This window comes from Channa argus, chromosome 18 (assembly GCF_033026475.1).
Source record: "Channa argus isolate prfri chromosome 18, Channa argus male v1.0, whole genome shotgun sequence".
NCBI classification, from domain to species: domain Eukaryota; kingdom Metazoa; phylum Chordata; class Actinopteri; order Anabantiformes; family Channidae; genus Channa; species Channa argus.
The window spans coordinates 20,734,817-20,748,885 of record NC_090214.1 but is presented as its reverse complement, the minus strand read 5'-3'; the positions used below and the strand labels follow the sequence as shown (position 1 = coordinate 20,748,885).

Sequence of the window (14,069 nt, the reverse complement as noted above, 5' to 3'; positions counted from 1 at the left end):
AACAAACTTAATTTTTGTAATGATTCCATCGGACATCTTTAATATGTCATATAGAATCCAAAGACCAAGGCACAGTCAATATGACCCAAATGCAATTGCTAAAAGCATTTCAAAGCTTTATATATCACAACAGCAGAGAGCTGACTTAATGCTCAATGTAATTAACTAGGTTACTACAATGATTAATTAATAATATGGTATAATGGCTGCAGACTGTTTATTCAGCTTGTTTGAAGGAAACTGTTTTGAATGTTGACTTTTAATCCAGCTTAATGTTTTATTTAAAATGTTTTTAACCAGTAGAACTTTCTATAAAAAAAATAAAAAATAAAAAAGGAAGAACATTAGGAAAACCAGGAGACAGACCCAAATGTAATTTTAAGATATTTTTGAAAGCTACTATGTGCTGGAGGTTGCTAGATGAAGAACTATTTATTTTTTTTTATTTTTATTTTTTATTTTTTGCATTGGGGTAGTTGAGCAGAAAAAGCTGGCTCGGTGATCTAACAGAACAGAATATGTCCTTGATTTCTGGTCCATTTGGCACAAAGATTAGCTTAGGTCTCACATGTACTGTATATTATCGGGTCACACAGTATGTGTCATAGTAGTTCTGTATTATTAATATTATAATTATAAACATAGCAGTTAATATGATAGAAGCTTGTTCTTACCTCGGAGGTAACTGAATTGATGCTGGTGCCATCTGAGAGCCCGTTCCTGCGATACATGCTCACAGAGGGACTGGCAGGATGCACAGATCAGGCAACAATGCCCTTTAGCTGAGGGGAACACATAATGTCTCATCCATGCCTGGAGACAGAATACACACCATTTAACCCTTTAGTTTTATCCATTTGTAGTTCAAAACAGATTGTGCTATCTGTACTACTTAGGTGAAGTTTGATATATGTGCCGTAATAAATAGGCATCTTGTACTACAGGACTGAGAAATAAATTAAAGGTTTAAAATAAATAAAATAAAAAAAACTTTGCCCATGGATTCAGTTTCCCAGAATTCTCCATTTATCAACATCCTGTCAGAATTAACACAACATACATTCATTCACTAGCTATTGACCCACCATATTATCACCATTGTTTCCCAAAAAGGAAACATTAATACATTATACAATACATAAACATAAACATTAATGCCATTAATAATTGTGGCAAACTAAATATATGGTAACAAGCAGTGTAAAACAATGAAGATGTGTGGTATAACTTTAGTGTGCTGCAGTATTGGAAACACAACTAGGTGGTGCCGCTTCCTGTTTATTGATGTATGCATGTGCATATATCACGCAAAAGCGGCACAAACTATAAAATATTATCTCTGTTTTCAAGGTATAAATGTTGGTACATGTTGGTAAAGAGTGCAGCATAAGGTCCCAGCTAAGGAGGTGCCTCAAACTATACTTTTGTAAATAGAACATTTTAAGTCAAAACAAAAGCAAAACCATAATAATAGCAATGTTGTTCTCCTACCTACATGTTTCAAGAAGAAGGAGAGTAGAGAAGCGGTAGCTCTAAGATACCAATATGGCCACACAAAAGTTAGTTTGCTGCCTTATCAAAATGTTAATCTGTGCAGGGTGCATTTTTTTTTTTTTCCTGCAAGGTCTGCAGACCAGCACTGACACATATTCTGAAGGAGGAAACCAACGACTTGCCACATGAAATCACACATGCACACAGTATACCGTGCTTACACAGAGTCTAAGCGGCTATTTTCAGTGCTAAGGTGCCCTCTAAGGTTCGTCTGAAAAGCTGCATGTGTATTCCAGCACTGCACTTTTATACAGGCATGTAAACAAAAGACCAACATCTAGAATCTCAAACTAAATACCATTCTCTTGTTCAACACAGTTGAGAACTGACATATGTAGAGTAACCTGTCCACACAACACAAATGAACTGTAGTAAAGAGAGGTCATAGAACACTGGTGATCTGAAAATAGTCTAAAGCGATATCTACTATAAACACATACAGGCAACCTGTGGTGACAAAGACAGGAAACACAACTAATCTTGTCCATAATCTGAGTAGGTAATGTGATAGTCCCAGAAAACAGCAAGTCAGCTTTATGCAGGGAAAAAGTAAAAGAGCAGCTTTACACTTTTCTGCCATTGCTGACTTGGTGTCAAAAGGGAAGGATGTATAACATACTGTACTGTTGGGTGCAAAGGTATATGTATATGTATATATTGCCTTTATTTTGAAATATCCAGAAGAGTTACATATATATTCCCCATCAACATAATATTTAATTCACATTTAGCTAGTACAAAGGTTCAAGGTAATTTTTAATTAATTTATCAAGGGGGGCCAGCTCAGTTGGTAAGGCAGTCGTTCACGGACCACAGGGTCAGTGGTTCGATTCCCGGGCAAAATGGGCATCCGGCGTAAAAACTGGGCCAATTCAACATGATCCGCTGTGGCCTTGACCCTGAACTCACGGGATAAGCCACAATATTTCAATCAACTCAACTACTATACAGACACTTAAAGGAAGCTGAGATCCCTGCACATTAACACACGTGACCATTAGATGTCAGTATAGATCAATGCAAATCTCCCAAGTATGTTCAGAAAAATCACCATGCTGACTAAATGCAAACTGAGTTTCTTTCTTTTTTTTTTTGGTGTTATGTTGATGGACAATGTCCCATTATGCAACACTGATAGATGCGGAAGTTTGAAGAAATAAAAACAAGTTATGGATGTCAGTTCAAGTCCTGAGCCCGGGTAAAAATGGGAGGGGTTGTGGTGGGAAGGGTATCCAGCGTAAAAACAGCGTCCAATTAACATGCATAACACGCTCCGCTGTGGCGAAACCCATTGATCTTTTTTTTGTATGTCAGTACGATAGATAGATTAGATAGATTAGATAGATAGATTAAAAAAAAAAATCTTTGAACTAAATGACCGCATTTCAGGAAAAAAGAAAAAAAAAACTGTAAAGTAAATTGTCACCTGCAAATCTGCACAATACAGTAGTTTTATATGGTATGGTACCCTGATTACATACATGTTTGGATTTGTTTTTAATCTAAAAATAAGTCTTTTTGGCTGTGAAAGATCCCAAACAGGCCATGTCATTGGCATCAATCATCAATGAGACAAGGTTTAGTTGAATAGTTGTTGAATTGGAATTACTTAGCATCTGTATGGACACCAGGCTCCAAGACATTCAGACCATTCTCCATGTGGAACTACAAATGCTCTCAGCTGCTTTATTATGTCCAGGTGACTTTACCTGGAGTGCACCTGCTTACGTCATTCTGTGGATGTTCCAAAAGGAAAATGTCTAACAAAGAGAATGCAGAATCTTTATTTTTCCGTTTACCTGTGATGATTTTAATAACTGTTTTTTTGTTTGTCGCAGAAAAACATGTGTTTTATATTCCAATTGGTTTTAAAATTGAGACAAAAGTTTCTTATTCTCTCAAGGTTTATATTGTGAAAAACAGAAAGTTGTGTGATTAGAGAAACTGATTGATTCGTTTCTTAACTTTACAATTAATCTGCCAACAGAAAACAGGTTAAAGAGAATATTATTTACAGTGGCTGCTTAGCTGTATCTAGTTAACATTACTGTTTAATTATATTTAGAATTTAATTACCAAGCTGCTACTGACCCCTTTTGCAAACCTCTTAGGGACCCCCCTAAAAGTGTTTGTTCAGTCAGAGGGTCTTAATTATGGACAGTAAAAGGAAAAGGTGAATGTTTAATGCAAGCAATGTTGCTTAACCAATAGATTTTGGTTCCACGGTCTGTTTATCAGGCTTGAAGTTGTTTACAGTATGTAACATTCACATGATGCTCTGCCTGAATTCTGGCCCATTTCTCCTGGAGTCACGTTTGTTGGCCTCCATACAACCCACAAACTTACTATCGCATCACGTTGTGTATTGTAAAGTTAGTTAGATAAGGATGTGTATGTATAGGGGTAGTGATGAGGTCATCTATGACGTTGCATGGCTGCCTTTGAAGTTTTTTTTTTTTTTTTAACCAGTTGTCAAGGAAAAAATGAAGATAGAAGGTTGGTTACAAAAGAAGTTTTGCAGCTCAGCTGCTGGAAAGACACAGCTATTGGAGCTACAAGATAAAGCTGTGTAAACGTGTACTGTGGAATTACTCCGAGAATTATGTTTGAACATTTATTCAATTACACAGTGTTTGTCATACAATGATGTCTGGAGTGGAAGACTTTGGATCATCGGAAATGAGTAGCCCTTCCTCTACAACACTGCACTTTCCCAACTGACCGGATAAAAGAGAAGCACCCACACATTTCTGCCAAAATGGCCCCACTGCATTTTCTAAACAATCTTGTCAAAATTGAACTTAAAATTAAAACACACTTCGGTCTAAATACAGGCCTCTTCAGGTTGGAACAGGGACCAAAGTCCGCCAATGACTGACCTAAATGTCTGTCAATTCACTCTTTCAGTTCTTCTGTGATAAAGAAACTGACTGTGTGACAGGATGCCAACAGGCTTAGCTTGTAGATGAACCATAATCTTGTGTAGAATCTTTGGTTGAACTTTGGAGCATCCCTCCCATTTTGTCGAGTGGACTTAAAATATAACACAAAATAAACGCATCATAACGAAATGGAAAGAGGTTAAAAAACAACCAAACTAAAAAAAAAAACAACAACATTTTGTCCCAATCTTTCTTTTCATAATTGCTCGAGACCATAAATGTAATTAAAATCAAATTTTGATTAATCATACAGCCCCAGCTGCCTATGTTTAAATCTCTTTAAAAGACTTTAAAGTATGTAGCTACTACTACTCTCCTTTCTGCTTATCCCATGAGTTCAGAGTCGCCACAGTGGATCATTGTCCGCATGTTGATTTGGCACAGTTTTTACGCCGGATGCCCTTCCTGATGCAACCCTCTCCAATTTCTAGCGGGCTTGAACCAGCACTGCACAGCTGGGGAGGAGAATGGGCTGTTAGGGGTTCAGTCTCTTGCCCCCCCCCCTTTTTTAAAGTATGTAGCAAACACTTAATTAGGGTGGGAATCCTTGGCAAACTCACAATCCACTTCCAATTCAGATTCTTTGTGCCCCTATTGATAATGATGCTCTCAGTTCAAAAGGATGCAATTTAATTAGGAAGAATTGGGGCAAAAAAATTGGGTTCTCTACTGCACAACATGGCAAACTGGTGATCAGCCCACTGAGCTGAAAATGAAATGAATGTATGTTGTAGTAGCTGCACATATACAGAGCCCGAATTAAATCTCTCACTCACAAAACACTACGTAACGAAACACTGCTACCAATTATAGTCTACTTTTAGCATGCTGATAATCTCTGAACATATTCGCCCACACCACATGTAAGAGTTCCTGGGAGATTCCAAATCATGGTAGATGCTGTGGGTGGCTCAGCTGCTCACATTTAGAAGGACTGAAGCTGATCCTACAGAAAGCTCCACAGTAAACCAGAACAAGTGACAAGCACTTGGACAACGATTAAACTGCACTTCGTGTAACTGATAGTGTACAACGTACAGCCCCACTTCACACCTTAGGAACAAACTGTAAAGGTAACAAAGCCTAAAATAAATCACACAGCAGAGAACTAAGTGAAACTGCAATGGATAACACGCGATCTTGAGTTAGTCATCTTTTGCTGAACACATTATGTCTTTACTGAACTTTGATATAAACAGTGATGTGAAAATGCGATGACAGTGAGTAAAGGACCAGCAGCAGGCCTAACTGTGACGGCTTTAGTGGTATATATACAAAGTTATTATTAAGATTAATTAAGCTAGACAAATGTTGACAATCTTTACTTCCAACAAAATGAGCTGAGCAGGAAGAATGGTTTAATACTGACTGTACTGAGACACTGTACTAAAGGGTAACAAACACACACACACACACACACACCAGATCCAGCTCATATTACATTGCAGGCCTTAAATAAATAAGTTCTATTTTAGACCCAATTTATTTGCATAGTTCAGTAATTCTAATGGTCAGACCCTGGACTGTATATACTGAATGTGCAAGTGACAGCTCTCCAAACATTAAAGTGGCCAGAAGTAAAAACAAGTGTGGTTTCTGTCATTTTTGTTACTTTTTAAGAAGATCTTTGCTGATATAAAACAGGTTTGTCTCAGTTTGATTGACAGTCTGTGGTCTGTCTATCAGCCTGAAGATATAACAGAGTGAGCAGAGCAGTGTGGGACATTTATTTTTTACTTTGCTTATTTGTTGCAAACCGAGTAAAGCGACCTGCTGCTGAAGTCAACAGTCCTTCAGAAGCTCTGAATGCTCTACATCTTCACAGAAGTTGCTCATTTTTGTCTGCTAACTTCTATTAATCACTAAACTAACTTCAGCTAATGTTTTCCTGGTAGGGTAACTTGTAAACACTAGGTGAGGTTTTACTGCAATTAATTTTAAGTTAGCCAGCCTAACCACACATTTATCAAAAAGATATTCAGAAGCTAATATGTGAATAAGATGATGGTCACTATCACTCATTTTAATACGCGCTTACACAACATTTTATATTTTATTTAATGGTCAATCACAATCTTAGTCTCTGGTGACAAGTTCTAGTCATTATCCATAATCTTTCATAGTGTCATTACTTTAAGCATGCAATGTTTACAACATGTCAACACTGGCAACAGTAACATGTCTTTTAAACTGACGATTTTTGTCTTAATGACAGGCTTCCACACAATAGCTATATGTGGAAATTGAAGGCAAGAAATTCAACTAGTTACATTCAAGACAACCCCCCCCCCCCAAGCTGATAGCTGATCGAAAGTGTTATGGATGCTAAAAGGTAATATTGTCAATAAAACTCAAAATTGATATTACATATTACTAATTACTGTCCCTCAAAAGTAAACTGTTACTCTAGGTTACAACATTGCCTTCCATAGCAGTAACTTATTACTTTTTAGTTACCATTACATTACTTTCGCTGAAGTTAAACCAGCTTCATGTAGACACATTGAAAGTGGTAACATGTTACTGCATCATGCAAGTAGTAATAGTATAATTGAAGTATATGATATTACTGTGTTACTATGAAAAGTAATATATATGTTGTACTGTGTTACTGTAGTAATGAGTTACTCCCAACAGTGCTGATCAAGAAGGGAATGATGGAGTGCTGCATCAGGCGACCTGGCCTACACATTCACCCGACCTAAATGCAGAGTGAAGGAATGGGGTTTGTTATTTGATAGGTTTGGCATCTTTTATATAAATCTACAACATAGAATCCACCCAAGGTGCCTAAACCTTTGAGTGGTACAGTAAGATAAGGCCTTCTCTGGAATCTGCCTTCCATGTCCTTCTCTTGTTCATCCCTCTGCCAATTTGCCTACTGTATATTTCAGCGTCCCATGAAACAGCAAAATGTTTTTGTTTGGCTGTTATACATTTACCTTACAGCCAGTAATGCACCAATCAGTATCCATGGTGATGGCTGCTTCCTGCTTGTACTGATAAACAAGAAGCAGCCTATGCCCCACTGTGTCACTGTGCTCACCCCCCCCCACCACCACTGCTGCTGCACAGTGACACAGTAATGAAGTGCTGGCGTGGGCGAAAGGTTTGGGACAGGCCCTGTGTGTATTGTCATGCATTTACTTTAGCATGGAAGTAAAGTAGCTGACATAGCAGCCTTTGAATTCAGTTTAGCAGTCACACTAAAAATCAATCTTACTGCACTGTAGCTACCTACCAACCTCCAGGTTGTTGAGACCAACCAGACAGGACCCCATTATTCAGATTACTTTACAGGACTAATGATGAAAGTTTTTTTTCCTTTCATTTTCACCTCATTAGACTCCATGATGTAATGTGTGTGTACTTGTTGCGGTTTACTGCATTGCTTTTCCCTCCACGTCAATCTACAAATGAGAAATAATAAAACTGAAGTACTTTTTGGATTTTATGCAAATGTATAAAAAAAAAAAAAAAAAAGAAAATTATGCACTGAAATCTCTCATTTCCATGTACCAGTATTAACACCATGTATTTTGGTACTGCACATTGTGGTCTGTTGCATCCTCTTTGCTTTACTTTTTCCTTCTAATATTTGCAGAACTTGTTTATAGTCGACCTGAATTTAATTCACTCCACAGGTTAGAAAAGGCAGACAAGTCGCACAATTCGCACTGCATGTCAGGACAGAAAACAAGACATAACATAGATAAACTAAAAGGACTGTATATACTGAAGTCACCTTATGTACAGAGAGAGAAAATAAAGGAAATAAATTGCTGAATAATGACAGTGCCTACACTGAATGGTTTGACGAGCATGAAAATGATGTGAATCATCTGTTTGTGGCCTGCAGAGTCAGCAGATCTTCAATCCAGTTTTGTATTAATGTGTCAACAAGCACTTTGCAGGACAATCATCAAAACACAAAGCGATGGTGCTGGAGGCACAGGCTCTACCCAACACCTCACCAAGTGCCTGCATGTTGGTTTCTCTTTTCATTTGTATTTGTGAGAATAGTCTGTTTCTTTCCACTGTAGTTAGACTGTTGCTCTGAAAAAACTATGGGGCCTAAAATTTGTGATTCCTCCTCTCAACTCCCCCTAATTTTCTAGACTAAATTATTAACATGTTGATAAGAAAAAAAAATCTAAATAATAAAAAAAAAAAAAAATAGTTACAATTCAAAGACCACGTTGTCTATCATCACTTCATCCTGATATCATGGCTGGAGGTGGGAGGGTCTTGTTCTGCGCACTAAGGCGCAATATATTCTGGAGACGGCCCTGCGCAAAAAACACAAACATCTGACACCTGAGATTCATGTCAAGTGTGGCGGAGACAACATCTTCACGCCTGAGAGATCAACGTAAACACAGGAGTCACGTCCATGAATCACGGTGTTTCTGTCCGCACACGGCAGCAGCTACATATGAACACGGAGTTTATAGCCCCTGCTAGTGCCCCGAACCAGGCCTGCTACTGCTGCGCGCGCGCGCGCGTGTGTGTATGAGCGCGCGTGGGACTTCTGCTTCCACGTAAAGCATGCTAACGCCTCTGTGCTGCATACCTTTCTGCCAGGCAGAGTCCCCCGCTGCTGCTGCTGCTGCTGCTGCTGCTGCTGCTTCTCTAGTAAAGACGACACTACGAGTCCACATTAAAACGAGCACAGTCGTCGAGGTTGATTGAATCCAAGCGGCGTTCCCAGCGGTGACCACAGGGGGTGACCGCTCATTTGAGCCGAACGTGAGGCCAAGGTCGTAACGTTTGGTCCGTGGGATCCACAAACCGTGCGTGACACATTAGACGAAATCATACAAATATGGCAGTGACGTGCCAAACAGTCGCTACTAGCAAAGCAAAATGAAAATGAATAAATAGCGACTGCAGGAAGTGTCAGGTAGGCACGCTCTTGCTGACAGCCAGGTGTATTGCCTAATCACCCGTTCGGCTCCACGCACAGCTCCCGCCTCTAATGAGAACAGGCCAATCAGAGAGCGGCTTCACACCAGCGTCCTTCAGACGCAGGTGCATTTCTGATGCATTTACGCGCTGCGTGTAAGCTCGTTCATTTCATGATCTCTGTGGTGCGTTCAGGTCAAGTTTCCGATACCAAATCCAAACGCAGAATCCATTTGTAAATCCTGCATACAGCATTTTCTTTTTTAATAGCGCAGTACACCCTGGACTATAAAAGACACATGAAAGAGACAAATCAACTACGAGTGAAGCTGGAACGTCTCATTTTGGTCCACGGTGTGTCTTTTTGGTAATTTTGTGCAGTGTTTTTTTTTTCACAGTTTTTTTAATTTCAGCCTCTTTTTTCTCATGTTCTGTGTGTAAATATTGCTGCATCGTTTACTGCAAACACATTATGCAGCTGTAGGGGAATTTGGAGAGAGAACCCTCTCGCACGCACCCTCTCAAAGACATGTACAAAGATCTGCCACAACATTAATGCCAGCTGGTAATTTTAAAATAAAAATATTAAATAGTATATATATATATACAGATGACGAACTCATGAATGCTGATGTATCATTATGAATTACCCACCTGTCAGCACATCAAGTTGTTCAAATCAGCTCCACATTTGCCAGCAGTGACATTTGATCCTTATTGTTAAATAATTACTGTACTTGTCATAATAACAATAATCAGTATTATTTAAAATAAATAGTTATCTTAATACTTTTGCTTTTCTATTTGAAATGTAAACAATCTGCTTCCATTCCATTAGGCCAATGCACTTTTACCTTAGTACTGAGTTTGTGTACTTTTAACACCTCTGCACACACGTTGATGTGTATGGTGCTGTGTAGCTGCAGACTGTCCAGAGTGGACCTGCTGACCCATGTCCTTCATGACATCATTGAGAAGACCAGTGGTAATGTTGGGACTGTTGCTATACACTTACAATGGGAAAAAAGTGTGGGTAAGATAAAAAAAAAAATAAAACCTCAAATCTTTGTCTATAATCAGTCGTGATCACTAACCAGTAGTTTAAAAGGCCTTTGGAATGGAAAATATACATATATATTAATAATCTGAAAGGGTATATGTAGCTATGACCCTGTATGTATTAATGAGATGTGACAGTTTTAACTTGAAAACTGAGAAATTAAAACCTTATCCTAAAATTCATAGCAGCGCAGCTGTACTGGATTGTATTAGCGTGTACCAGTGTTGCCAATGAGGCGGCCAGTGAGTGTGTACAATCAGTTAAAACTCACCAGATACACTGTACTTGTTTCAGATGTTTTTCAGCAAGTGGTGTTTACACTGAAACGACAAAATCTCAGCGGATCTTTTCATGTTGCTAAAAGTGCAATGTAAAATGTATTAATATCAACAAAAAAAATGTCATTTGACATATGTGATTTGTTCATGTTGTCACTGACCCCACATTGTTGTAATCAGTTTTTATTGGATTGGAAGTTGAAATGTTTGCACATATAAATGCAGCAGACCAGGGGTGAACCTGTTCTGCTGCAACGCCCAATGCTGATTAGCTGAATCAGGTGTTTTCAGTCAGCCAGAAACTGGAAGACACCAACTCGCTTTGTCTTCCCCCACCCTTCATCTGAAATGGTATCACACCTGATGTGAAGAATCAACAATGGGTGGTTGGAAAACAAGAAGAGCAGGGGTCTTTGAGGGCCACGATGGAGAACCACTGCATTAGACCACCAGGTACTGTTTTATAATCAAGTGTGTCATTTTGGGAAGTAAAGTTTTAATAGGTGTTTTATTTGGATTTGTTTAACAAAATACATTGTTTTAAGAGAAAATCAGGTAAGTAATGGTGAAGTAGTGATAAACACTGTGTGTACAGATAGTAAAACAGCTTGAAAATAAACTTTAACTTTTTACTCTCAATTTTACAGCTGTAGTTCTTTACGTCTGAAGGTCACTAATATTTAAGATGCTGTGTGGCCTTGTGACAGATTAACATAAAATACTATTTGAACCTAACATGAAAGAAATAAAAAGTCGAGAACAGACAAACCTCACTGAAATCGTTAACGTTAATTGCTGCTAATATTTTATAAATCTTAAAAAATTGTTACTCTGCTATGTTTCTACACACATTAAACCACATAACACTGCAACATCATTTATGTGTTCATTTTATTGAACACATAATTGTTCACGCAGTGAACTTACATTTAGGATGGTCTGCAGGGATCCACGGATGCTGGACAGAAAGATGGCATTGCCCTTCTTAGTGAAGTGCACTCCATCTGGTTGATAGATGCTCCTATTCTGGGCCGTGCCTATTTGTCTCTGTGATGTCAGCAGAGTTCATCTTTCTGTCTTTCAGAAACCACATGTTGGCTGTTGTGGTTTTCTCAGACCGTATCATGGTTCTTACCAAAGTGTTTCAAAAACACAGAGTTTAGAAACTCAGGAAGCATCTTCGCTCACAAACAGGTGTGGACTGACTGACTTTGTGACTTTGATGATTATGGAATTCTCATGGTGGTCGTGGTGGTGGTTAAACCTCTACAACAGAATATTGTTTTATAAATAATACAAATGGGAAAATAAAGATGTAATATATTTTACAGTCAACTTTTATTTAAAGAAAAGATCAATATTGAAATTCACAATATCTCTGGTAGAAATTCACATTATCAGTACATAAAACATGAAACACTGTTGCACTCATTGTTCACTGTTTTTGGACCAATCCCAATGTTTTCCATTTCCCCTTATCAGTTTCAATGGGTATTGTTGATATGTGTAATTGGTTTTAGTTCAATAATAGAAAGATACTTCATTCCACCGGTTAAAAAAATAATTGACATTTCAAATCATATTTTGAAGACAGTCTTGGCGTAGACAGCAACATTAACAACAAAACTTGGGAAGACTGTGGCCCAGGAGGTAGAGCGGTTGTCAACCAATCCTGCAGTTGTTGGTTCTGATTTAATGTCAGACAGTGAGGAAAAAAAGGTTATGTGTCTTTTTAAACAGTGTATGTAAACATCTGGTTTAAACTGTAAGTGCAGACCATTTACCGTTTAGCCAAAAAACTGAATACACTCATACATTCACTCATCTTTAAGTGAAACTGTTGTGTTTCATTACATTAAAAGACCCCAATGTGCAGTAAAAAACATGATCACATCCCAAAGGATTCAAGTTTACTAGGATCCAAAATCACTTTAAATTCACCCATAGTTGCTTTCTCCTTTAATTTTAAGTAATTTGAAGTTCATTCCAAGTAGCAGGAGCAGACATCTTAAAAGCTGTTTTATCAAATTCAGTGCCTTGAACCTGAAGTTCTAACAGGATTCATAAGGAGCCCCAAATATGAAGACAGCATATTTAATACGGACTTGTATGAAAACACCAGCCAATGAGTTGATCTCTGTACAGCAAGTGATGGTCAACCAACCAAAGAATATAACTGACAATGGTGAGTTCAAAATCAACACCAAGAAATGAATTGGAGAGCACTGTGATAAACTGTGTCTATGGCTTTTCAGACTTTCAGTTTAATGGTTGTTTATATGAGCTTTAAAAGAAAAATAATCATCAATTAAAGCCACATTTAAAGGAAGAGACAATTTTTATTGGTTCTTCTTTAGTTTTTTCAAGTTGCTGATAGAAACAGACAAGATGTTCAATCCCCCCCATTTCCCCCTCCTGCAGGAGTACAGCACCGGCACCTATGTCACTTGGATCCATCCACCTGTATTTTAAAAGGTTTCTTAAAATTCGGAGCTGCAAGAACAGGAGCTGTTCAGATCAGTTTATTAAGACAAGTGAATGCTGTTTGACCAAGAGGCTTGTTAGTGAAGCCACCACAGTAGAAAAATTGGGACAAAAACAAGTCAGTTCCTTCTTAGATGTTGGGACAGGATATTTACTAAAAGTCTCCACTTTCAACTATCTGAAATGTTTTAAACAGCACAATTGTTTTCACATATTTACCAACCAACATAATGTCAATGTGGTATATATACTTTTAATAAAGTACATTTTTGTGTAGTTTTTCTTTTACCTTTGTACAGTTTTCATCCACCACTGATGTGAACCACGCCTCACAAATGCTCAGACGACCTACGATCACGAGTTGTCGATTTGCATGTCGCTGGGAAGGACTACAGAGTAATCTCAGAGATTTTAGATATTCATCAGTCCACTGTCCACTGAAGCTGGATGATGCTGCAACATTCTTACCCTAAACACAGAAGTAAATCTACTACAGAATGGCCTCAGAGACACAAACCACACTTTTTGGAGAGCCCCAGCCAGAGCTCTTTTCCACTGGTGAAGATAATGTCACATGTTAGGACCAATTTATGCAGAAAACCAGCAAACTGAAAACAGTTCCATGATTTTTCATTTGTAGCATGAATGAGTAGATTTTTTTTCTTCAAGGACCTAGAGTTTCTCTTTATGCCACATTTACATGACCACAGAATAGGTTCTTACAGTTTAGACTAGACAAATAAGTTGGGTGTTTTCCTAAATTTTGAACGGAAATTCTACAAAGCATCTACAGAGAATTTATGAATGTGTCGAGTGCGTAATCACTATTTTCTACTGGGTAAAGCT

General features: G+C 38.1%; 1 protein-coding gene across 7 annotated transcripts in view; it reads right to left on the bottom strand.

The window, feature by feature from the left end:
* The window catches only part of LOC137103157 (ras-specific guanine nucleotide-releasing factor RalGPS1-like), an 87,700-nt gene extending 78,241 nt beyond the window's left edge, over positions 1-9,459 (bottom strand). For 3 of the 7 annotated variants that reach the window (XR_010911390.1, XR_010911391.1, XM_067483200.1), the window contains exons 1-2: positions 9,070-9,458; positions 675-813 (exon numbers count right to left, since the gene is read on the bottom strand). Coding sequence is in view for 5 of the 7 variants with exons in the window: in XM_067483200.1 (XP_067339301.1) it covers positions 675-731 (57 nt within the window). In the remaining 2 variants the exon portion in view is untranslated. Of the gene's footprint in view, positions 1-674; positions 814-1,495; positions 1,592-8,680; positions 8,786-9,069 lie in introns of those variants that run through there. The other 4 variants (XM_067483201.1, XM_067483204.1, XM_067483203.1 and 1 more) reach the window with 4 other exon arrangements.
* Positions 9,460-14,069: the final 4,610 nt, after the last annotated feature.